This window comes from Pogona vitticeps, chromosome 1 (genome assembly GCF_051106095.1).
Source record: "Pogona vitticeps strain Pit_001003342236 chromosome 1, PviZW2.1, whole genome shotgun sequence".
Taxonomy (NCBI): domain Eukaryota; kingdom Metazoa; phylum Chordata; class Lepidosauria; order Squamata; family Agamidae; genus Pogona; species Pogona vitticeps.
This window is the reverse complement of record NC_135783.1, coordinates 300,638,752-300,664,593: the sequence shown is the minus strand read 5'-3', so window position 1 is coordinate 300,664,593 and position 25,842 is coordinate 300,638,752. Positions and strand designations below refer to the sequence as shown.

General features: G+C 39.9%; 1 protein-coding gene across 1 annotated transcript in view; it reads right to left on the bottom strand.

Annotated features, from left to right (window-relative positions):
* LOC110079011 (cytosolic phospholipase A2 epsilon) overlaps positions 1-19,090 on the bottom strand; it is a 47,184-nt gene extending 28,094 nt beyond the window's left edge. Inside the window, exons 1-4 of the mRNA XM_078387383.1 lie at positions 19,061-19,090; positions 14,582-14,654; positions 8,998-9,134; positions 170-298 (exon numbers count right to left, since the gene is read on the bottom strand). Coding sequence (XP_078243509.1) covers positions 170-298; positions 8,998-9,134; positions 14,582-14,654; positions 19,061-19,090 — 369 coding nt within the window. The remainder of the gene's footprint in view (positions 1-169; positions 299-8,997; positions 9,135-14,581; positions 14,655-19,060) is intronic.
* Positions 19,091-25,842: the final 6,752 nt, after the last annotated feature.

The window sequence follows — 25,842 nt, the reverse complement described above, 5'->3', positions numbered from 1 at the left end:
ACACAAACATTGTAAACATGTTTGGCCAAAACAAGGCCCTCCAAATTTCTCTCTCTAGTAGCCTATTCAGGATTGCAGCCTTTACTCATTTTACTTGGGATTCCATTCCACTGAACTTAAAAGCCTGACACAGAATACTATGAAACACTCAGCCATACTTTCTACTGACCTTTGGATTACAGTTAAAGCACATGAGAACTTTTTCATTCATTGGGAGTCCAGCTACATCAAAGCGCACAGTGAAGAGAAGTTCATCTTGGCAGACATCCTCATCATAGACACTGAGCTCCAGCACGTTCTGATAGGAGAAACGTTTGTAATTAGGCTATCCCAGGTCAAAAAGGATAAGTATAAAAGTGACAGGATCCACCAAAATTGAATCATGGATGTGATTAAAAGCAGATGTTTTTATTACATCTAATATGTGCTCAACTGTTAGAGATAGGCACTAACCCCCCCCCAAAGGAACAAAGTAGTTCAGCAAAAATTGCTGATTCATTGGTTTTGATTGGTTTGGGTTCATTAAAAGCGACTAACTAAAACGAACCAAACCAACAAACTTTTAAAGTGGTTTTTGATTTGCTTTTGTCCATTATCTCCCCCCCTCATCCCCACAGCCTGCCCCCACCCCCTTCTTGCTGCTCCTCAACCTCTACTTGGTCCTGCCTCCTCCTCTTCTTCCATCATCATCCCAGAAGCACGGCCTTCCAATCACCCAGATGCTGCCTTCTGTGCATGCGCTGAGGACCCAGTTGATCAGAGATATCAGCTGTGTCACCAGAGTCCCAGCTGATATCTCTAATAAATTGGGTCCACAGAGCATGCACATGCACAGAGATAGCAAGCCTGGTTCTTGGAAGCCAGGCCTCTGTTTCTGTGCATGCCCATGCCTGTTAGCTGACAGGCATGCCATGTGCAGAAAGAGTGGCCCAGCTCACAGAAGGGAAGCCAAGCCTCTGGTCTATGAAGATGACAGTGGCAGAGGAGGAGGTGGCAGCACAAGGTAAGGAGGCGATGGGGGCAGTGGGATAGGGGAAAGGCGGGTGGCAGAGGTGGTGGTGGGTTTAGTTTCCCCTTCTCCTAGGCATGAACCTTTTTTTAAAAGTTCAGAAAGTTTGTGGTTCATGTGTAGCCACGAATCATAAACTACCATTTTTCTGGTTCATGCCCATGTCTAACCTCTGCCTTTGGTCTACCTCTAGCTCTTCACACATTCATGAAGTTGCCAGGCAGAACATACCTCCATCAATGCGATAGAGCAGTGGTTCTTAACCTTTGTTACTCGGATGCTTTTGAACTGCAACTCCCAGAAACCCCAGTCAGGACAGGTGGTGGTGAAGGCTTCTGGGAGTTGCAGTCCAAAACTCCTGACAGACAGCTATGACATCACCTGCCCATCACTGCTGAAGCTATGTGTAATTGACCAATGGCGTGAAGGAGGGTGGGACTTAAGGGGTGGAGCTGTTGTATATAAGGTGAGTGAATGGTGTGAGAGAGTCAGATAGGGCTTTGAGATAGGGTTTGCTGATAGGGTCTGATAGGGCTTTAGAGATAGGAACGGTTAGGGCTTGGTGGTACTGTACTATATAGTGAGAGTTTGTGAGTGTGTGAGTGTGACAGTTATATTATTATAGTGATTGACATTATTTACATACAAGTGATTACCATTCCGTTTGTTTGTATTCAATAAATCTTATATTTATTTTGAAATCATACTTTGGCCTGAAGCTTCATTTGAGGGAATGGTTGGTGGCAGTGGTACTGAAGAGTGTTTGTGTGTGACGTAATAGCCCCTTTGTGAGGTATAAGGAGGCTGTTACAATAAAACTGGTGTCCAGCGGCGGGATGTGAGTAGTCCAGTAAAGCCTTGGCAGGATCGTGCCCAAAGCAAAGGCTGTGGTGGTTTGGCCAGCGAGTCCTGAGTTTAGGGAAACTCTGAGGGGACAGAGCGAAGGCCAAGGGCAGCAAAGCTGAGGGATCTCCATTTAAACAGCTAAACCTAGCTCAAGGTAGAGCTGTGTGAATTTAAGATTGGTGCCAGAGGCAGAATAATAAAGTGAACTTTGTTTGGCAAGAGGCCCAGCTTAAGGGGCTAAAGCCTAGTTACAGTTGCTAGCTAACTGTGCTGGAGAAGGCTGCAACTTTATATCACAGACCAAGAGTACAGGAAAAAAGTGACTTTCAAACCAAGGCTTGAAAGTTGAAACAGGAGGCTTTGGTGAAATAAAATGCCCTTAACCCGAAGTAGAAAAGCTGAACCAAGACCAGCCGAAATGGCAGCTAGTTCAGACGAAGATATTAGTGGGGGAGAGGACAGATTTTCCTCAGCTCAGGAGGAAAGGTCCTCTAGAAAAGAGTTAACAGACCTCAGAAAGTTTGAGTTAACGCAAGCACATGAATACAGAATGAAACAGCTAGAGATGGAGGAAAAAAGGAGACAGTTAGAAATAGAAAAGGAGGAAAGAAAGAAACAGCTAGAGATGGAGGAAAGAATGAAACAGCTAGAGATGGAGGAAAGAATGAAACAGAGAGAACTTGAGGTAGAGAAAGTGAGGATGGCTTTTGAAATCAGGAGGCTGGAATTGTTAAATCAAAATAATAACAATAATAGAAATTCCAACTCTGAAGAAGGGCAGTTGTCAAAAGCAGATCTAAAGAAATTCCCTACTTTCAAACAGGGAGACTGTCCAGAAGCATTTTTAGCTCTTTTTGAAAGAGCATGTGCTGATTTTTCAGTCAGAGAGTCAGAAAAAATGATTATTCTGAGATCTCTAATTAGTGGAAGCCTCGCTGAGGTTTACGCTGAGATGCCTATTGAAATGATTAAAGATTATTCTGAATTTAAAAAGTTGGTGTTTGCCAGGTATGGCATCAATGCTGAACATCTGAGGCAAAAATTCAGAACATTAACCAAGAAGCCTAATGAATCTTACACACAGCTAGGTGCCAATTTGGCTAAATATTTGGATAAATGGTTGGCGCAGGAAAATGTACAGACAATTCAGCAATTTAAAAATATAGGATTGGAACAGTTTTATTCCCTTCTACATGGTGAAATCAAATATTTAGTCAAAGACAAGAAACCTCTAGATTTGAAACAGGCAGCCGAAACTGCAGATTTCATCTCACAAATCAGAAAACCTATGTATTCTGAGGGAAAGAGTATGAGAAAAACATGGGAGGATTATTTATTTATTTATTTATTTATTTATTTATTCATTCATTCATTCATTCATTCATTCATTCATTCATTCATTTATTCATTCATTCGATTTTTACCCCGCCCCTCTAGACAACGTCTACTCGGGGCAGCTTACATCAGTTAAAACAAGTTAAAAAACATATAAAATGCATTTATAATAATTAGTTCTAAACAAAAGGTTTTCAAGGTGGTGGTATACAAAAAAAAAGAAAGAAAGAAAAAAAAAGATAGAGAAAGAAAAAGAAATAGAAATCCCAAGGGACAAGTTAAAAGCCAGCAGAAAGTGGGCGGCCATTTTGTGGGAAAGACTTCAGAACAGGGCCAAGCCAGAGGCCAGAATTTGGAGGGAAAAGAAAAAGGGGCTGGAAAGGGTCCATGCAGTGATGGAATTTGCTTCATTTGCCATGAAAAAGGCCATATTGTGTCCCAATGTTACAAATCTAAAGAAAATAAAGAAATTTTACTTCAGAAAATGAATTTAAACAAGACTAAATCTGTGTACTGTATCCAGAAGGGACAGATAACTCCCCCAAGGGAGGAGTCAGTTGCCATAGCAACACCAGCAGAGCTCTCAACAGAAGCAGATAATAGTGAAGATAATATTCCTGTGGCTGAGATCAGACATTGTCTACTTATAAGAACTGACCCCCAATTATTTGAAGCAGCTGGTGATAATATAGGAATTTTAGAACACAACTATTTAGCATTAAGAGACACGTGCTCTCAGGTCACACTGTGTCACCCTGATATCATACCACAAGATCACATTATACCAAATGAGAGTATGACAATTAGGGGAAGAAATAGTTGTTTTGCCTGTAGCCGAAGTGTTAGTTCGTTATAAGGGCTGGCAAGGAAATTGGTGCGTTGGAATTTCCTCGCAACTGCCTTCAGCTGTACTTATTGGGACAGACCTCTTTGAGCATGTTAAGAAAGTGTTAGTTCTTACACGTTCACAATCAGACCAAACAGAGGCAGCTGAAAACGTTACTGACATTCATGAGGGAGAAAATGAAAATATACAACTAGCTGAGGCATTCTCACTTGAAATACCCCAAAGCAGTATATTTTCACAGGAACAGCAAGCAGATTCCACTTTAAAAGGTTGTTTTGAGAAAGGGTCAAGAGTGGAATTATCCCCTGAATCCCCTGAAAGGTCCCTTATTAAGCAGGGTTTTCTGCATAGAGAAACACTGATGAACATCTCTAAAGGGGGAGATGAGATTCGAAGCCAGTTGGTGGTGCCTGTTAAATATCGCCAAATGATTTAAGAAAGGGGACATTTTGATATATTTGCTGCACATGTAGGGATAAATAAAACCAAGCAGAGAATAACTCAAAACCCTAATAACTGGGACCAGAAATTGCAGTTATTGCTATATGCCTACAGATCAGTCCCACAAGAAAGTACCGGGTTCAGTCCTTTTGAACTGCTATTCGGGAGAAAAGTGAGAGGACCACTTGATCTGATTAAGCAAAATTGGGAACAGATTGTAGAAGAAGATCCACAAAATGCAGTCTCATACATAGACACGTTAATGAACAACCTCAAAAGAAATTTAGAGTTGGTGCTGAAAACCTGCAAGCCCAGAAAGTCAAACAAAAAGTTTGGTATGACAAAAAGGCTAGGGAACAACAGTTTAACCCTGGAGATGAGGTGCTGATGTTGAGGCCCATCAAGGGGAACAAACTACAATTGAACTGGGCAGGACCTTATAGGATCATTTCAAAAATGAGTGATCTTAATTATATTATTGAAGGAGATGAACACCTAGGCAGGAGGGTAGTTCATGTAAATGCCATTAAGCCATACTATAGAGAGGAAAAGAAAGTGCTTTTTGCAATGAAAGCAGCTGATAAAGAAGAACATGATTTACCATACTGGGAAGGAAGGGATGAAATAAAGTTCAACCCAAGGGAGGTGAAGATCAGCCCTGCACTCACCCTGGAACAGCAGAGGGAAATAAAGATGTTGGTTACTAAGTATCAACAGGTCTTCTCAAACAAGCCTGGTTTAGCCAAGGGAGTGATGCATAGAATCGATACAGGAAATGCACCCCCACAGGCAGTAACCCCATACAGAGTAACAGGACCTTATGTGGACAAAGTGCGCAAGGAGCTGGATGAGATGCTAAAAGAAAATATTATTGTGCCATCATCTAGCCCTTGGTCTGCTCCAATAGTTCTGGTTGACAAACCGGATGGAAGCATTAGATTCTGTGTGGATTACAGAAAATTAAACCTAGTAACCAAACCAGACGCTTACCCCATGCCCAGACTTGACAACCTGATTGAAACCATCGGGGGTTGTTGATACATTTCCTGTTTAGACTTGACTAAAGGGTTTTGGCAGATGCGGATAGACCCTAGAGATCAAGAAAAAACCACTTTTTGTAGCCCTTTCGGCTTATTCGAGTTTCGTGTCCTCAGTTTTGGCCTTAGGAATTCCCCAGCTACATTCCAAAGGCTGATGGACAAAACTCTGCAAGGGCTCAGTGCATTTACAGTAGCCTACATTGACAACATAGGGATCTTTAGCAACACCTGGCAGGATCACCTTTGTCACCTAGATTTAGTACTGCAAAGGTTAAAAGCAGTGGGGTTGACAGTAAAAGCCAGTAAATGTCAACTGGGTAGCCGCGAGATGAAATATTTGGGTCATATGGTAGGGGGAGGTGTTACCCCATCCTGCTTATAACTTTTTTGAACTGTTACCGTCTGGCAGAAGATATAGAACAATTAAGACTCGGACCACACGTTTTCTAAATAGTTTTTATCCTAGAGCTATAATTGCAATTAATAATGAGCTTAAAGACCACCAGTAGTGAATAATTAGTTGGACTGTGTTACTTGGCCTGAGGTGTAGATGTTTGTATTTTTAGTGGGGGACTTCTAGTGGGTGGGGAGTGTTTGGGGAATGTTATGTGTGTGCATGTGTCTGGTCTCTGGGTGTCTGTGAATTTCGTTGTATGGTATACTGTGTATATACTTACAATGACAATAAATTATATTATTATTATTATTATTATTATTATTATTATTATTATTATTATTATTATTATTATTATTATTATTATTATTATTATTATTATTATTATTATTATTATTATTATTATTATTATTATTATTATCAAACCCCTAGAAGCCAAGGTAGAGGCAATACGCAATTGGCCTAGACCCAATACCAAGAAAAAGATTAGATCCTTTCTTGGTTTAGTGGGATACTATAGAAAATTTATCCCCAGGTTCAGCGAGATTGCAGCACCGTTGACCGAGCTGACGAGGAAAAGGAGTGATGACTGCATCCCATGGTCCCGTGACTGCGAGGAGGCGTTCGGGAAGTTGAAGGAGGCTGTAACCAATCACCCTGTGTTGCGTGCTCCAGAATTTGATCGAGAGTTTATCATTTACACCGATGCATCCATTGCCAGGGTAGGAGCCGTGCTGTGCCAGTGTGATGACAATGGAGACCAGCATCCTGTTTCCTACCTAAGCAAGAAACTTCAGAAAGGTGAAAAACACCTGTCGACCATAGAAAAAGAATGTTGGGCCATCGTCTATGTGGTCAAGAAATTAAATCCTTACATCTGGGGGAGACACTTCATTCTGTGTACAGACCACTCACCTCTGAAGTGGTTAAAGACTATGAAGGCCCAAAACAGCAAGCTAATGAGGTGGGCTTTAATTTTACAGGACTATGACTTCGAGGTTAAGGTGGTCAAAGGGACTATGAACTGTGTTGCTGACGCCTTATCTCGACGACCAGACGAAGACAGATGAAGAAAATAGGACTCTTGAAATTAATAAAGGTGGTTAATAAGTTATAAAAATATGTGGTTAATGTAATATATATATATACAGTGGGGTCTTGACTTGAGAACTTAATCCGTATTGGAAGGCGGTCTCAAGTCAAAAAGTCTGTAAGTCAAGTCTCCATTGACCTACAGTGCATTGAAAACCGATTAATCCCGTAACAGGCCATTTTTGTTCCATTTTGGTTTTTTTCTGGTCTGTAAGTCAAATCTCAGTCTGCAAGTCAAACCTAAATTTTGCGGCCAGAGAAGTCTGTAACTCAAAAAGTCTGTAAGTCAAGCCGTCTGTAAGTCAAGGGTCCACTGTAAGCAGTTGATTTAATATGTGTAAGTATATTTTGAGTAATATGGTTATGTAAAAGTGTGCTTGATATGATAATGGTAAGTGTTGATATGTGGGGAAATGTATTGTTTTAATGCTGTTTCCAGTTGTTTTGGGTGAAAAGCACCTTAGCTTTCCCCATCAAAACAACTTTTAAAGGGGGTAGGTATTGTTATAGACTGCTATGACATCACCTGCCCGTCACTGCTGAAGCTATGTGTCATCTACCAATGGTGTGAAGGAGGGTGGGACTTAAGGGGTGGAGCTGTTGTATATAAGGGGAGTGAATGGTGTGAGAGAGTCAGATAGGGCTTTGAGATAGGGTTTGGTGATAGGGTCTGATAGGGCTTTAGAGATAGGAACGGTTAGGGCTTGGTGATACTGTGCTATATAGTGAGAGTCTGTGAGTGTGTGAGTGTGACAGTTATATTATTATAGTGATTGACTTATTATTTACATACAAGTGATTTACCATTCCTTTTGTTTGTATTCAATAAATCTTATTTTTATTTTGAAATCATACTTTGGCCTGAAGCTTCATTTGAGGGAATGGTTGGTGGCAGTGGTACTGAAGAGTGATTGTGTGTGATGTAATAGCCCCTTTGTGAGGTATAAGGAGGCTGTTACAAAAAGTTCAGAATGTTTGTGGTTTATGTGTAGCCACGAATCATAAACTACCATTTTTCTGGTTCATGCCCATGTCTAACCTCTGCCTTTGGTCTACCTCTAGCTCTTCACACATTCATGAAGTTGCCAGGCAGAACATACCTCCATCAATGCGATAGAGCAGTGGTTCTTAACCTTTGTTACTCGGATGCTTTTGAACTGCAACTCCCAGAAACCCCAGTCAGGACAGGTGGTGGTGAAGGCTTCTGGGAGTTGCAGTCCAAAACTCCTGAGTAACCCAAGGTTAAGAACCAGTGCGAGAGAGCACCTGCTCAGGATTTATGGCCACTCTGGATCATTTCCCTGCACCTCTAGCTGTGACTTGGGGCTGGCCCTACCATTAGGCAAAAGGAGGTAGCTGTGTCAGGCAGCATGAATGGTTTAATTTGCTACTGTTGTATTTTTATTGCTGAGGAGGAGGGGAAACATTTGTGAGATTTTTTTCCCTCTGGGTTCCCAAAATATCTCAGATGACCTCAGATAGTCAAAGATTCCTTGATTAGTGAGGAATGCCATTTGCTGTTCCACCTCTAGATACTGCTGTCCATCCATTCAGGATTGCTGCTGGTCTGGTGACCCAGGAGGACTTACAGATTGAAAAAGAATAACATTTCATGACAATAAAATTTCACCATGTATGAGGAAAAATAAAGCAAAATGTGGCACTTTAAAGACTTATGGGCTCATTTTGGAGTTGGGTTTTGTGGATTACATTTCCTCAGGCAGTATCTGCAAAACGTCTCACTGAACTAAATCTGTCAGCCTTTAAGGCACCACAGTTCTTTCGTTTTTATTTTTATTATTTTTATTATACATGCTGGCAACAGGCTAACATGCCTGGGTCTTTGAAAAGAAGTAAAATTTCATTAGTTTAAAAGTCAGACATACTTTCTACTTTCTATGTAACAATATTTCAGATTTCTGAAAAATCAGGTCTGAACAAGAATATAGGAATGTTCTGGCCCACCAGTTAGAAAAATTAAGCAGTTCCCTACCTTTGCTTTGCACTGGACCAGGAAATGAAAGGTTTCATTCCAGACCGGGTCTCTGGAATTCTGAACGGTTTTTGTTTGGAATCGTGTAGAAGAAGCTGTTGGCAGCCACAGGCTTAAGTAGCAATCAGAATGGCTTACTGTTGGGGAAAATAAGAAAGTAAATAAATTTTTTTAAAAAGAGTGGCCTTGGCTGCTAGATGGGCAGTACATAAAGAAAGAAAGAAAGAAAGAAAGAAAGAAAAAAGAAAGATAAAGAAAGAGAGAAAGAAAGAAAGAAAGAAAGAAAGAAAGAAAGAAAGAAAGAAAGAAAGAAAGAAAGAAAGAAAGAAAGAAAGAAAGAAAGAAAGAAAGAAAGAAAGAAAAGCACACCTCAGAGCCCACCAGAGGGCCTCTGCGCAGGTCTTTATTTATTTTATTTATTTATTTAATTTATACCCCGCCTGTCTGGACTACCAGACCACTCTAGGAGGCTTCCAATACAGCCCTCTAGTGGGCTGACAGGCCAGCTGCTCAGGAAAAAAAATATATACAGATTTTGTAATTTTTAAAATTCTTAATTTATTCTTTTTTAGCACCAGGGGACTTCTGAGAGGTGGGGACATCTGCAGAGGCCCCCAGTCTGGCTGACAGGCCAGCTTACTACTACTACTACTACTACTACATCATCGTCATCGTCATCGTCATCATCATCATCATCATCATCATCATCATCATCATCATCATCATTATTATTATTATTATTATTATTATTATTATTATTATTATTATTATTATTATTATTATTATATAACTGAAAACTCCCTACACACAACTGAATAGAAAGGGAACTTAAAAAGTCAAGAGGCACAAAAGATCAGTTGTTTATTGATAAAATGATCCTGAAGAATGCAAAAAGATGAAAAGCATGGCCTGGATAGACCATTAAAAAGCATTTAACTCATTGCCACACAGCTGTTTGAGATTAGTAAAAACATTCTGAAGTTCCTCAAGAAAAGCATGGAAAAAGAAAACGGTCCTAATGGCACATGGTGAAGAAATTGGGGAAGTTAACATCAAAAGAGGAATATTTCAGGGGGATTCTGTGTCACCATGGCTGTTTAACATCTCACTAATTCCCATATCAATAATTTTAAATACAACTGAATTGGACTACCATATTTTACAACAAGCTGGAAAAATCAATCATCTCTTATACATGGATGACCTAAAACTATATGCAAAAAGTTCCATGGAGATAGAATCACTGCTAAACACAATGCAACTATTTAGTGAAGCTATCCAAATGAAATCTGGAATTGACAAATGTGCAGCTCTGTCTATACACTGTGGCAAGTTCCAAAAACCAGATGGAATAAAGTTTAAAAGATGGCAATATTATACAATAACTCTCAAGTGATGAAAACTATACTCTAAATACCTTGGAATACAAGAAGCAGATAACATTGTGCACACAAAAGTTAAAGAACTGACAGAAAGGGAATATATCAAAAGTCTGAGGAAAATCTTAAAGTAAAAATTGAAATACAATCAAAGCCTTAAACACCTGGGCAGTTCCAGTAATTAGACACCCAACTGGAATTGTACTCAAAACAAGAAGAAATGGATTGAAAAACACGGAAACTGATGAACATGCATCATGATGGACAGATTATATTTACCACAAAAAGTCAGAGGCCATGAACTACTGCAAATACAGGAGGTAATAGAGGAGGGGGAAAAGAGAAGTCTAAATGATTACCATATTTTTCCATGTATACGACCCCCCATATTTTTCCAATGTATAAGACAACCCCCAATTTTGACCCTTGCCAAAGGTGGAGGAGCAGTCAATGGGCAGCCATGAGGGGTGGCCCAGGGATGGCTGTACCTCCACCTTCTGCAGCTGCTGCCACCACCTATTCACTTCATCCAGCTCATGTTGCCGCCTTGTCTCCTGCTCGAAGGGAACCCGCAAGTGGCACTGGAAGAGGTGATCCAGTGGGGGCGGCAGTCAATGAGCAGCCACGAGAGTTGGAGGCAGCCACACTTGGCTGCCTCTCGCGGCTGCCCATTGGCTGCTGCTGGAATTGCCTCCTCCAACGTCATTTGCGGGCTCGCTTTGGGCAGCGGACAAGGTGGCAATATGAGCTGGAGGAGGTGACTGGGCAGGTGCGGCAATAGCAGCAGTAGGCAGAGGAGCAATCGCTCTGGGCCACCCCTCATGGCTGCCCATTGACTGCCACTGCCTGATCACCTTCTCCAGCACCAGTGCCAGGGCTCACCTGCAGCTCACATTGCTGCCTTGTCCCCTGCCCGAAGGGAGCCTGCGAGTAGCGCTGGATGAGGCAAGTGTCATTTTATACATGAAAAAATATGGTATATCAGTACAAACAGAAAAATTACTTAAGGCAGTTAAAATGGAGAATATTTTGAAAACAACAATAACAAAGGCACAATATAAGAAACAACAATTTGAAAATAAATTAAACATCTGAAAAAATAAACCACTACATGGACAACACCTGAGAAATATTGATGGAAAGCATGATCGTAATTCAACATGGTCATGGCTAAAACTGGGAACCCTTCAGAAAGAAACCGAAGGCTTGATTTTTGCTGCACAAGAACAAGCACTCCAAATCAATGTGATGAAAGCTAAGATCCAAAGAGTTAGTGTTAATAGCAAATGTAAACTTTCCAAGAAAAAAATGAAATTGTCTCACACCTCATCACCAAATGTCCAGAGACGACACAGATTACAAATTTAGACATGATAGAGTGGCAAAATTAGTGCACTGGTCATTATGAAAAAAATATAACTTGCCAGCTTCCAAAAACCCATGAGAACATCAGGGAGAGTAGGTGTCAGAAAATGACAATGTCAAGATCTTATAGGATTTCCAGATCCAGACTGATACACACCTTGAACATAAAATACCAGGCATAGTAGTAATAGAACTAAGAAAGCTCTGGATCATTGACATCACAATTCCAGGGGATGCCAGAGCTACAAATAAAGAATTTGAAAAACTAACAAAGTACAGAGACCTGTACAATCAAAACGTCTCACCTCTGGAAGAAACACACTTCAGTGATCCCCATAGTCATTGGGGCCTTGGGAACAATATCAAGAAATTTCACACGGTACTATAAACAGTTGCAGATCTCAGAAATCACATCACCATTAGAGCTACAAAAAATGGCAATATGAGGAACATCATACATACTGTGGAAATATTTAACAGATACTTAGGTTTTTGGTTAAAAGTTGTATCTGTTATATAATAACAGTCAATGTTTATTATTATTATTATTATTATTATTATTATTATTATTATTATTATTATTATTATTATTATTATTATTATTATTATTATTATTATTATTATTATTATTATTATTATTATCAGGGTTTAAAAGTTGTTAGCTGAGAGGCGGGGACCTGACCAGAGACCCTGGTGGGCTGATAGGCCCACTGCTAAAAAATAAAAAATAAACTTATATTTTAGCAGTGAACCTGTAAGCCCACCAGGGGGCCTCTGCAAAGGTGAGGCAGAGAGCTATGCAGAGGCCCCCTGGTGGGCTGACAACCAGGTTAACAAAAAATTAATATTTTTTAGTTAGCCAGTTTGTCTGGTGGCCTCTGTGCATATCCCAACCTATCAGCTGAGAGGAAGAGATACGTGTGATCTCTAAACATGTGAATTTGTGGCAAAATAAGTAGTAAAAGATAGTAATGGTAGGTAAAGGTAAAAAGTATCTTGATAGTGTGGCCCTCACCTCCCTGGTCCATGCACCTGTAATCTCGAGATTAGACTACTGTAGTGCACTCTACGTGGGACTACCTTTGAGGTTGATGCAGAAGCTTCAAATGGTGCAGAATGTGGCAGCCAGATTACTGAATGGAACGAGAACATTCCAACATATCTCTCCCATCCTGGCTGCTTTATATTGGCTGCCCATTCGTTTCCGCATTGACTTCAAAGTGTTAATGATGATATATAAAGCCCTAAACGGTTTAGGGCCTCAATACCTGGCAGAACGCCTTCTCCCACCTAGATCTACTCGAATCACTTGCCATAGCCAGAAAAGGTGGCTGAGGGGCCTGACACTGAGAGAGGCCCAGAAAGAAAAGAAAAGAAAAAACCAGGCCTTCTCGGTGGTTGCCCCTTTGACTTTGGAATAGCTTGCTGCCAGAGATCTGCCTGGCACCCTCGCTGGGTGTTTTTAAGAGCCAATTAAAAACTTGGCTCATTAGACAGGCCTTCCCTCCTGCCAATAATTGATTTCTATTTTTCTTGGTTTCTGCTGTTTACTCTCCCATCTTGATTATATTGTTATTGTAGATTTCAATTGTTGGTTTTAAATCTGTTTTTGTGTATAATATATTGTGAGCCGCCCTGAGTAGACTCCTGACTAGAAGGGCGGGATAAAAATCCAATAATAAATAAATAAAATAAATAAATAAACAAGAATGTGGATTATCTTCATCTTCGTCTTCAATGACACATCCTCATACCTTACAGTAGTTCCTTTATTGCTGCCCTTCCTGCTCCCAGTCTTCATCTAATTTCTTGGCTGCAGTTTCCATTTGGATTGATGATTGAACCAAGATATAGAAAATGTCTTAACTATTTCAGTTTCTTCATTGTCAGTCTTAAAGTTGTGCAGTTCTTCTGTAGTTATGATTTTTGTCTTCTTAACATTCAGCTGTACTCCTGCAATTATTTTGAGTTTTGGAAAACTACCTGGATTCTCAGTTTTCAGTCTTGGCCCTCCAGGGAAAACCCATACAGGACTGGTCTGCCTGGCGAAGGAGTCTTATTATACAGGATACATAGATACATGGCAGCAAAAAGGGTGCCACTCTTATTGACCAAAAGGAGGTCAATGTAAATGACAGCCCTTTTGTAAAACAGTGGTATACAATAAGGTCAATATATATATATATATATATATATTTGCATTATACTCAAAGTGAAATTGTTCAAATAATGGTATGAAGGCTGCACATTCCCTCATGGCACCTAAGAGTCTTTAGATGTATGTGTGTGAGATGAGTAGGGCAAGGAGCAGAGCTGGGAAAGTTGCTTCAAAAGTAATTAATTATAGTTATTGTTCCAAATCACTCTAAATTAGGTAATTACAGTTTTAGTTACAATTTTAACACTTTGATTTCTTGTTTCTCAGAAGTAATGAAAAAGTTGTTTTTAATAAAAACAGCTGAATGGCACTACAAACCAGAATTTGAACTTGAACTGTGTAATGTTCTTCCTCTACCATTTTAGGAGGCCACACTGCCTTTATACCACAGACAATGCTGTTATCCCTTTCAAAGTTATAGTCTTGATGTAATGTATTGCAGAATGGAAATAATTACAAAAAAAATTAGTTACTTCTTTGCAGTAGTGGAGCATTGTATGGGCAGAAGGAGAAATGGTTTTAAGTATCCTCTGAATTCAATTCACTTGTAAAGATTCCCTGGGCTCCTCACCCTGTTACTCTTTGTTTATTAGAAAATTACAGAAAGACCTTAATTGGCAAGCTGCATGGTCCATTGATCATGCCACCATTATATAAAAGAAGAAACAGTAAAGGTACTCACAGGTATCTCCTCGATGGATATTTCTTCCTCTGATTGCTCTTATACAAAGCAAATAACAAGGTGATGCTTCTCCCTGCACAGTAGTGTCATGGAAAAGATTGCAATAACATGTGAACTGTAATTATGAAATTTGGATTTATTTGTTTGTTTATTTATCTTGAATGCCTCCCCACTTGTGTCATCCACCACATGGGAGCTTTACAGAATAGACCGGAAAACACCCACCCACCCCTAAACACCAGCCATATACAGACCCAAACAATATGATGATGACAACCAACTCAATAAAAAAAACACTAAATATAAGATTTAAAAATGGACAATAGCAGGGGACATGTTCCTAAAGGCCACTTTATAAAGTTCTGCCCTAAATAATTTCCTAAACGTCAGGAGGGACTAAGCCTAGTGCATATCAGATGGAAGTTTATTCCACAGAGTAGGGGCCACCACAGAGAAGGCCCAATTTTTTTCTTGTCATCTTTCTGGCTCTCTCTCAGTGTATCTAACCTTAAAACAACTGTTTGGGAGGAATGTGTAAAACAGATAGCTGTTTTCTGGGGGAAACATTCTGACAAATATCAGACACCTGAACCTAAACTGAAAGGTAGAAAGACAGAAACACGGAGTAGGAAGAGGCCATAAAAGAATCTAAAAGGGTATTCAGAAGCTCAGAAATCCCATTCATATAAAGCAAGAGTTATACTGAAATGTCATATGAAGTTGAAATCCATGTTTCTGGGACAAAGATTCAGGAGCAATGTAAAGAAGGGGGCTTTGGGATAAGAACTGACCTTGGAGGCCAATTAGTTATTTCTCTGTTCAGTGCAGATTTCAACCCCGACAAATGGCCATTCAGCACCTGCCACAATATTTCTAGTGAAGAGCCCTTCGTTGTCAAAGGCATTCTTCGGCTGCTGAACAGCTCTTGCCGTTAACCAAAATTCTGTTTCCCTAACATTAATTCTACTCCTACCCACTGAGTCAATATAGAACAAGTGACAAAACAGACATTCTGTACAGAAAATTATGTACGGTATCTGGTTTTGCCAAGGCACCTGTTCCCCTCAATCCAAGCTGGCACCAAAACTCACTGGTTCAATGGAAACGTGTTCGTTCATTCATTCATTCATTCATTCATTCATTCATTCATTCATTCATTCATTCATTCATTCATTCATTCATTCATTCAATTTATACCCCCCCCCAGACAGTGTCTACTCGGGGTGGCTTATAAAATCATAAAATATCATTAAATAACAATAAAAACATCACAATCTGTCCTCTGAAGATGCCAGCCACAGAGACTGGCGAAACATTAGGAAGAACAACCTTCAGCACATGGCCAAAGAGCCCGAAAAACCCACAACAACCATTAGAACCCGGCCGTGAAAGCCTTCGTGAATACAAACAACATTCATAATCATAAAAACATTTAAACAGTGTTTAGTGTGATCAAAATGGGGATAAAAAAACAGAAAGATAGAATTCAAGAATTGACAGGAGGGAAAGCCTGCCTGAAGAGCCAAGTTTTTAAATGGCTCTTAAAAACACCCAGCGAGGGAGCCAGGCGGATCTCTGATGGAAGGCCGTTCCATAGTCGAGGGGCTACTGCTGAGAAGGCCCGGTTTCTTGTTCTTTCTTTCCTGGCCTCTCTCAGCGTTAGGCCCCTCAATCGACCCTCCTGGCTATGCCGAGTATTTCGGGTAGATCTGGGTGGGAGAAGGCGATCTGCCAAATGCCGAGGTCCCAAACCGTTTAGGGCTTTATACATCATCATTAACACTTTGAAGTCGATGCGGAAGCAGATGGGAAGCCAGTGTTTGCATATGTGTAGTGCTTACTCAATATCAGCACATAAAAAGCAAGAAGTGGCAAGTGAGCAGTAGGTAAAGGGCCAATGGGTTCATGCATATGGGCTGACTGAATTCTTTAGAACAAGACAGAAGTGCCAGTATCACAACTCTTGAGCCTTCAGGTTGTACATGAGTCCTGGTAACAGCAATGCAGGACTTAAATCTGGGAACTTTCTATGGACTTCTGGGGAGCCTTCCACAAGCAACAGTAAAGGGCCTAGACAAATGCCTCACAGATCATGTTGTAGAGGTAAGGCCACACAAGGTGCAAGCTTTAGCAGGAGTGACGCCAAGCACTGAAGCTGCTTTGTGCAATTTGTCTGGCCTCATTTCATGATTCAGTTTTGTCTAATTATCAGTATTTCTTTGTATCTCTGCTTCTGTGACACAACAGAGCCATTTTGACCAGACTACCTTCTTTGCTCCCACTTTATCTGGAGGCTTCAGGGTCTGATCTGGACCACATAGTTTCCAAGGGGAAGGGTAGTCTCTGAGGTGACCTGTGTTCTGAAACAGATAACCTTGGAATCAGCATTCAAGAAAAGAAGGGATGTGGTTCTCTGTGGCTCATGTGCTGAAGAGATAGGACATCTGGGCTTTAAATAGCCATTTCGTATCCTGTCCTTCATCTGCATTGCACTTTAACAGAGTAGATTGCATAGCTAGGAAGAGAATGCTGGTTGCCACAGCACAGTGCTGTGAAAGGGAATTCCAGGTCAATGGGAATTCAGGCTTACATAATTTTCTGCCTCTGAATTGTTAGTACAGTACAAGGAAACTAGTGCTATCAGTGAACAGGATCAAGCTGCCAATGATGTTCTGAAAAAACTACTCACAACCAGGTTCATAAGCATATTAATCAGCATGGTAAAGTAAAATGAAAATCTCAGTTAAGACACACAGTAATGAGATGCTGTACAAAATAATAGGCCATCATGTACATTCACGTCCTCAAATAATTATCTTGGAGTAAAACACAGGAGTGGCAATAGCAATTAATATGCCTGAGTTTCAAGAAGAGCGAGACTTCTCTCATCAGGTTTTTTTTTTTTTTTTTTGGCTACTTGTACTCTTGAGCACAAACCAAATTACCATTTCAGAAATCTTTTTGACTAGGAAAGAGCAACATGGGCTTGGTCTGAAATCTTTCCAGTGGTTTTTATCTTACACTCTCATAAATCATAATTAACTCTTTATGAACTTATGCATTGTCAAGAAGCCAGCAGTGTTTTTCATGGTTTTCAGCAAAATATTAATACACTGAAATCATTGAAATAAAAATGTATAAAAGCCTTATAACCGTAAGAGATGAACAGAAGTTAGTTTTCATCATTTTTTAAAACGCTCATAATGAATAATCAGGTCTGGATTCTCTGAAAGGGAAACATTTGTACTCTTTTTCAAAAACTACCCGTGCTACTTAAGCCTTCCATGGTAGAGGGGGAGTACCACTAGAGAGAAGTTTCTGCCACTCTATAATCAAGGTTCTATAGTTTATGGATAATATTCAAAGTTGTTTAAAAATAGTCCCTATCCATATAATGTACAATACAGAATAAAATATTGAGTAACAGTTATGCTATCCTATATACAGGGCATTTAACAGTTTAACATGAATGCTTTCACAGATACAATAGGGCTCAGTCTGGCTTCTAGTTAAATATATGGAATTGTAGTTTAAGGATCACACCCTAAAACACCACTTTACATTGGATTTAGTAGCAGGCTGGAATTCTGTGTAGATCTATGCACTGAATTGCAACAAATACACATAAATTTTCTTTCTGATCTGGTTGTCAAAAAACAGAATACTCTTTCCTTCCTTCCTTCCTTCCTTCCTTCCTTCCTTCCTTCCTTCCTTCCTTCCTTCCTTCCTTCCTTCCTTCCTTCCTTCCTTCCTTCCTTCCTTCCTTCCTTCCTTCCTCTTCCATGTTTACTGTATATTTTCTGTGTTTCAATGATGATGCCCTATGTAGCTAGAGGCACTGAAAACACAATGAAAACTATAAAGAACCAAGGTTAAACTGCTGAACTGCTGAGTGTTCTTGCTGTAAATACTTTTGAGCCTTAGGGCATCTCTGTGTAGAAGACTTGAACAAATAAAACAATAATATCCTGTCCCCTAAAGAATCTCGGGAACTGTATTCTGGGAGATGGGGAAGGAATCTCGAATACAGCTCTAAGGTATAAGAAGATCTGGATTGTGTCAAATTAGAGGTCTATCTAGGTCAGTATCCTGCGTCCCACAGTGGCCTACAAGATGCCTCCAAGAAGTGCACAGGCATGACATGAGGGCTGGCCAGATGTCATTCTTTCTTTAGCACCTGGTGTTTGGCAGTATACCAGTTCTGATCCTGCAGGATGTATGTAACCATCAAGAGTCTGGTAGTTAATCACTGGTATCCTTAAATTCCATTAGGAATTTAAGTCAGCTAGCTGTCATTTAAAGCCTTCTAGTTTAGCAGCTTTGGGGTTATAGAGCATCTTGCTCAACTGTAATGTCTAATGAGGAGCAAGGTTTTTATAGTATAAAATACACACTTGAAAACATCCACTGAAAAAGATGCCCTGGACCAGCTTTCACTCCATCCATTAGAACAAGAATATCCATTAGAACAATGCTTACCAAATACGATAAACTTCCACATGCTTCCATCATGTGTTCTGTGCAAGTATGTGCAGACCAAATGTTCTTGATGGCAGCTCAGGATAAGACTAAATATTCACACACATTTGCAGTCTTTAAACTAGCAGAGGTTGTTAAATACCTGTTTCAGATATGATTCAGAACCACACCTCCCTCTACTTTCTGAAACTAAAAGGAATTTCCCCCTCTTCCTTCTGTACCTTGCTAAGTGTGGAACAACTGCCAACTAATGAGAAGTGTTTGAAGGTGGCAAGGCTGACCTCATGGTGATGCAAAAAAAATGATGCGGCTTTTCTTTTCCAGTTGTCCTATTCACCAGCTCTCTTTTCCTTGTTTTTTGCTTACACAGGCATGGATCAGAGATGAATTGCCCCTGGAATTGACTGGAATTATGTATTATGAGGACCTGTGCTCATCGAAACCTATCAGTTGGGCCTGAAGGATAAACATTTTGTTCAGAAAGAGATGCCATTCAAATGTACATTGCTATCCCAACCCTGGAATAAAGATGCGAGACAAAGATATGGGTTAAATATGGGCCACTTTATTGATAACATCAAATACGAAAATGGCAATCCTTTGCCAAAAGAGGGGGCCTGCTGTAGTGCAGAAACAGGTAAAAGGCAGGGGTATGCCAATACCCTTTGATCAAGAAATGGACGAGTCCCCGGCCCCAAATTCCAGCGGTCTCCAGACAGCAGGAACCCAGCCAGCCACTAATAAATACCCCCAGACCTCAAGCCATCTTTCGCTGATGACTTTTGGTCCAGAAGTGGCTCAGCGCATCTTCCCGCCACAGGCACTGTAATCGCACAATCCACAGTGCCGGGAAGTCGGATGCGCTGTTGGCTTAACTGAGATTACAATTGGGACTCACCGAAAATACCTGTTATTTCCATAGTACCCCCCTGTGTGACCAAAATTTATCCACCAAAATGCCAAGAACCCTCATCCAGTGTGGGATAGGCAAAAAATCCCCCCATCCAAAAGCCAATCAGGATGAAAGTCAAAAATTCCTATCCAGCCCCTAAAAGGCGACCAGAAAAACTCACACTAGAAAAAGGGAGGGCAGGTGGGAGCCTGTAAAAGAAGAGAATGGTGCGAGGGGGAAAGCCCTTTAAGTACCCAGGGCTTTCCCACCCCTCGCACAACCCTCATGATACTTAAACACAGTCTCGCTGTATCCCGGGTGGATAGCAAGGATCAATCATGCTGGCCAAAGGCGATGCCTTGCCAGCGATCACAGCAGTTGCTTACTTATTCGGTTCTATGCACACATCTCCTTTGCTGGATTGGAGCAGTTATCTCTTCATGTTAAAGAACCATATTCCAGAAGTGAACTACAAGATACATATAAAAGGCTCCAGACACCTCAAAATGCTCCATGCTGTCTGTGGGTGGGTGTCTGTTCTATCTATTGAATTTCTCCATAGGAGAGGAAATTTCTATAACAATTTCTCAGGGATGTGTTTTATGATTGGCGGTGGCAGTGGTAGAGCTTCTGGTCTTCCTAAAATGTGCTGTTGTTATAAATGCAATAATAAATAATTAATTAATTAAATAAAATACAACAGTGCCAGCTGCTTGTCTATCATTTTGCAAGCTCATATACAACTTTCATGTATGAAAAATAAAAATGTCAGTGTTTTGGGGGGGAGGAAATAGATTTTGAGAAACTATAGCTCAGCTATAAAAGGAAAAAAATGCCATTCTTCTAAACACAATACTTCTCATAAAGGGAATGTTCTAGCATACAGAATGTTGGAGTTTTGTATAATGTGTTCCTGTTTGGTTTGGTTTGCTAAGTTTTTTCAAAACCTTCATTTGTGTTTCTGTAGGTATGAGAAGAGAAGGCTCCTTGGAAAAGACCTTGATGTTGGGAAAGTGTGAGGGCAAGAGGAGAAGGGGACGACAGAGGATGAGATGGTTGGACAGTGTCATCGAAGTGACCAGCATGAATTTGACCCAATTCTGGGAGGCAGTGGAAGACAGGAGGGCCTGGCGTGCTCTGGTCCATGGGGTCATGAAGAGTCGGACACGACTAAACGACGACGAGGTATGATTAACTGAAATGTTTCTTGGCAGAGACTGGCTGGATAGCTCAGTGATATAGATATATGGCTGCACAGCCAGAGGATGGGAGTTTGATTCCCCACTGCACTTCCTGTGAGTAGAGCCAGCCTGTGTGGACTTGTGCAAGCTGCACAGTCCCTGGGCACCCTGAGAAGAAGGGGATGGTAAACCACCTCTGAGTATTGTCTACCCAGAAAACCCTGAAAAAGGTTATGCATACTTGGTTGTAAATAACTTGGAAACTGAAGAAAACATGTGCTTAATATTATTTATACCTGTATAGCAAGTTTTGAGGATACCAGAACTTTTTTTCTTAACCTCAGCAAAAGACAAAATCTGAGCATGGTCACCAGACATATAATTACAGAATAATCAGGAAAGCTAATTCAAAAACACAAAGCCCTCTAAAAGCACTATACTGTACTTTGTTCTCAGTCATGTCACTTTAGTTAGGAATTGCACAATGGCATGGCAGGCAGTTTGAGGTCTAAGCAACAAGGATGAATCAGAGGAGTTGAGCAAAGGGAATTAAATCTCACATCGGACCCTAGGGGGTAAAAATGGCCACAACTCTGTTCATTGCAGTTGCCATAGCTATAGGTTAGCATGAAGGACAGAGCCTCACACTATCAGACCAATTGACCTCTTTTCAGCCTTCTCGGCTTTTAAGATCTTCTGGGGAGGCCCTTCCCTTGATCGTCGAAGGTCCAAAAAATTGTTTTAACTGCCCATATGAAAAAAGACCAATTGAATGGAAACTTCCTCAGGAAGGAATTCCACAACCCCTGTCTATTTAGGATAAGACAATTTTTACCTCAAAAGGTATTACAGGAAAGGGTGTGAGCTGCTGGTTAGCTCAGTAGTTTAGGACTCTGACTGTGAAGTAAGAGGTTGAGAATTTGATTCCCCGCTGTGCCTCCTTGACAGGGGCTGGGCTTGATGACCCATAGGGTCCCTTTCAGTTAATTTTCCAACCTTGGTTTTCATCTGGATGCCCTACAATGTTTAATTGAGGAAAATAATTCTTATGAATTAATTATACACAAGGGATTGCCCCCTCCCACATTTTTTATGTATTATACATGGCTAACATGTACAATACATAAAGAAGATATTTTATGTAATAATTTTGTGTTATTTTTTATTTGCTGTTATATCGTATTGGAAGCCGCCTAGAGTGGTTGTAGGACCAGATGGGCGGGGTACAAATAAAATAAATAAATAACACAGCTGTATTAAAATTTACATAGAGAGTCTGGCACTGGTGTCTGAAAAAGGCATGAGAAAGATGTTTAAAAAGCCTGTGTGATACACTAGTTAAGAGTGCTGAACTACAGTTCGGGAAAACTGGGTTCAAGTCTCCAGTTGGCCATGAAAGTCATTGAGTGATCTTGGGCCAGTCATAGTCTTTGAACCTGAGGCACTTCACAGGGTTGTTGTAAGGTTAAATTGGGAGGTCATGTGTGCTATCTAAAATGTGCTAGAGGAAAGGTGGGATATATGCTAATACTAATAGTAATAATAATGCAGGGTTGCTGGGAGTTGTCGTCCAAGAACATTTGGGGACCCACTATCCTAGAGGACGGGATGGCCAACTGGTTGGGTTTGAAGTTTGAATCAAAGCACCACTGTGAGACTATAAGGGACACTGCCATGTTTTGTTTCAGGTTCCCCTTGCAGATTGTCTAGAGCTGGGTAAGAATTTAGATGAGTTTTTGATGAGAACTATCTAATGCTTCCAAATTCCTCTTTGAGGCATGTCTTTAACAGCTATGTACAGATAACATGTTCTTTCCATACATGGATTCCCTGCATGTTAAATTTCACTGGTGCAATTCTTTAAGAATTTGGTTAAAATTAAAACTAATTTTGTTTTGGTTCAATTAACATCCCCAAATTGTAAGTCTGTTTGTAAATATGACAGAAAGAACTTAAGGATTTCTTTTGAAAAATGAACATGAGAGAAAGTGAAACTGACAGATCAGTTCATATCAGTCTATAATAAACACAATTAAAACACATTCAGCAAAATTTACTGTCTGTATAGTCAGTTACAGGTAGCAGTGGTGACAACGGAGAAAGATAATCTGGTGTAGTTTAAAGGTCTGCGCATTAAGAACTTTTTTTAAAAAAAACTTTCCACAACTTTCAGCCAATAGCTAAAAGGGGACAAAATAGGTTTTAGCAAAATGAAGTTGGGGAAAAAGAGTTTCTCTGCTCACCAGCTAGTACATATTGGTGAGGTAGTTCCTTCTACTGTAGGACAAAACAGATATGCAAGTGTGTGCAGTTCTGTCATGGTGATATCACCCAAAAAATTCATTATAGCTAAAATAAATAGATAAATTGCAGACAAGTTTTTATCATTTGGCTATATATTAGATGTTTCTTTAATTTATTCATTTTCTTAATCTGTTGCTTAGAAGTTCTCTTTGCCTGTTTTATAATTGTATATCACAGCATTCCTCCAGAAGGCTTCAGGCTGGATTGGCAACATTTTTTGCTTCATACAGCATTTTTGCAAGTCATGATCATCTCTGCATATTTTCTTTGAGTTTGAAACCTCTAATGTTACTTTGGAACCCAAGTTGCAAATGAGTGCCAGTTTTTTTCCCACTTAACCACCAATATCCCCCCCCCCCTTTCCAACTGCTCAAGGATCCACCCTCCTGGTTGAAAGGTTCTGTCAGTACTTCAGAATACTTTTTTTTTCCTTTTTGGCTACTGTAGTCAATGCTTCCAGACTCGTTCTGGCTTAAATCCAGAGTCATCTGCCTGTATCTTTTGAAACGAGGCGGAGAAATTACATCACTTGCTCTGCAGAGATTTCACATCAAGAAATCATTCAGGATGCTGTGCCGACACATCCTTAAGCTGGTTTAGCCACCTTTACTGAAACTGTGAAACCTCTTGTATCTGAGCAATACAAGCACCCAAATGGCTAAAGCATGGTCTATACACATTGTAAAAATCATCAGAAAAATCTGTTTCTCAATCTACGCCTAATTGCAAGTAGGCGTGCAATTAGGGATATATGTAGATGCTTGCACCACACTGTATAGCTAGGAATGAGAAAGTAGGGGGGTTGTTTTTAGTTTCACCATCATGTGCTTCCATAAGATGTTATGACTCTGCCTCTGGGTGAGAAATTAAGCAGCAGGAAAAAATTAGAGGAATTTAATAACAGCACCAGCTACGGTTGCCACCATTAGTGGTCTTCCAAGATAAATACCATGGAGCATCTTTTATTTTTAACAATGATTGGGGAGTAGCTGGGCATGTTGAAGATAAAAGAGTTATTACTGTGTGCCTGCCATTACATATTTAATAATACAAAATAATTGAACTGGAGGAAATTAAATGCAGGAAGTTGTGTGTGTATATAATGTTACCACTCCTGCTTATTATGCTATGTGTCTCATATTAAATACTAACTGTTTAGTTTCCCAAATTCATTTCCTGATCCATTAATTCTTGCAAAATAGTTCATAAAAACGGGGATTAATGTTATCACATGATTGTTTCATGTACCTGGTGCAACACTGGCTTTCATGTTTTGGCAGATACATTCTGTAATTACTACTGCTCTTATTGCAAGCGGTTTGGCATGGTACCAGTAACTAAATGACCCAGTTACTTCTGTATCCAGTTGTCTTGGGAAACTTTGTGTGTACACCTCATGTACGGAAATGACTCAAGGTAAAGTAATACTCATTTGAAGCAACACTGTTGTGTTTTTTTAAATCAAGCCATTGCCCTCCCTCATTCACAGAAATTTATGGGAGCTGTGCACATGATTTTTTTTATCCCTATAATCCTCTGCTATAGCTGCAGAGTGTTTCCTTGTGCTTATACGGGCAGCTCTGTACCTGAAAATGTCTACTGAAATAATATCGAAACAGTTACCATCCTTTTGCACCAAATGCAAAATAGCTTCCTACAGAAGTTCAACAGGCAGCATCTCTGTTTTAGGAAGCTAGTTAAAATGCAATTATATAAAGATGCCTTTTACTAGTGTTACTGTTGACCTGAGAAGTTCATATTTGTTTTACATTTGTTTAATTCTATTTTAATGCAGGTTTTACTGTTTCAGCTAGTGACAAGGTTTTTATTATATTTAATAAATAATTTAGTCAACTAAATCTTTCTTATTTTTTCCTTCTTATGCTATTCCATCTTGGTAATCTATTCTTTAAATTAATTGTTCTAACAAATTGTAATCAAAATTTTTATGATTTTATTTATTTTTATATTGTGCTGTTTTATTTTGTAAGCCGCCTTAAGTAGACATGGTCTAGAGGGGCGGGGTAAAAATCTAATAAATAAATAAATAAATAAATAAATAAATAAATAAATAAATAAATAAATAAATAAATATGGTGGTTTTTAATCATATGATTTGTAATTATGCCTTTGATTAGTTGTGAACCACCCAGAGAGTGTTCTTACTATTGGGACAGTAGTAGTTGAAATACCGCATATACTCGAGTATAAGCCGACCCAAATATACGCTGATTTTACCACAAAAACTGGGAAAATTTATTGACTTAAGTATAAGCCGAGGGTGGAAAATGCAGCAGCTACTGGTAAATTTCAAAAATAAGAATAGATACCAATAAAATTACATTAATTGAGGCATCGGTAGGTTAAGTGTTTTTGAAGATACTGCCCTTCTGAGCTGTGAGACA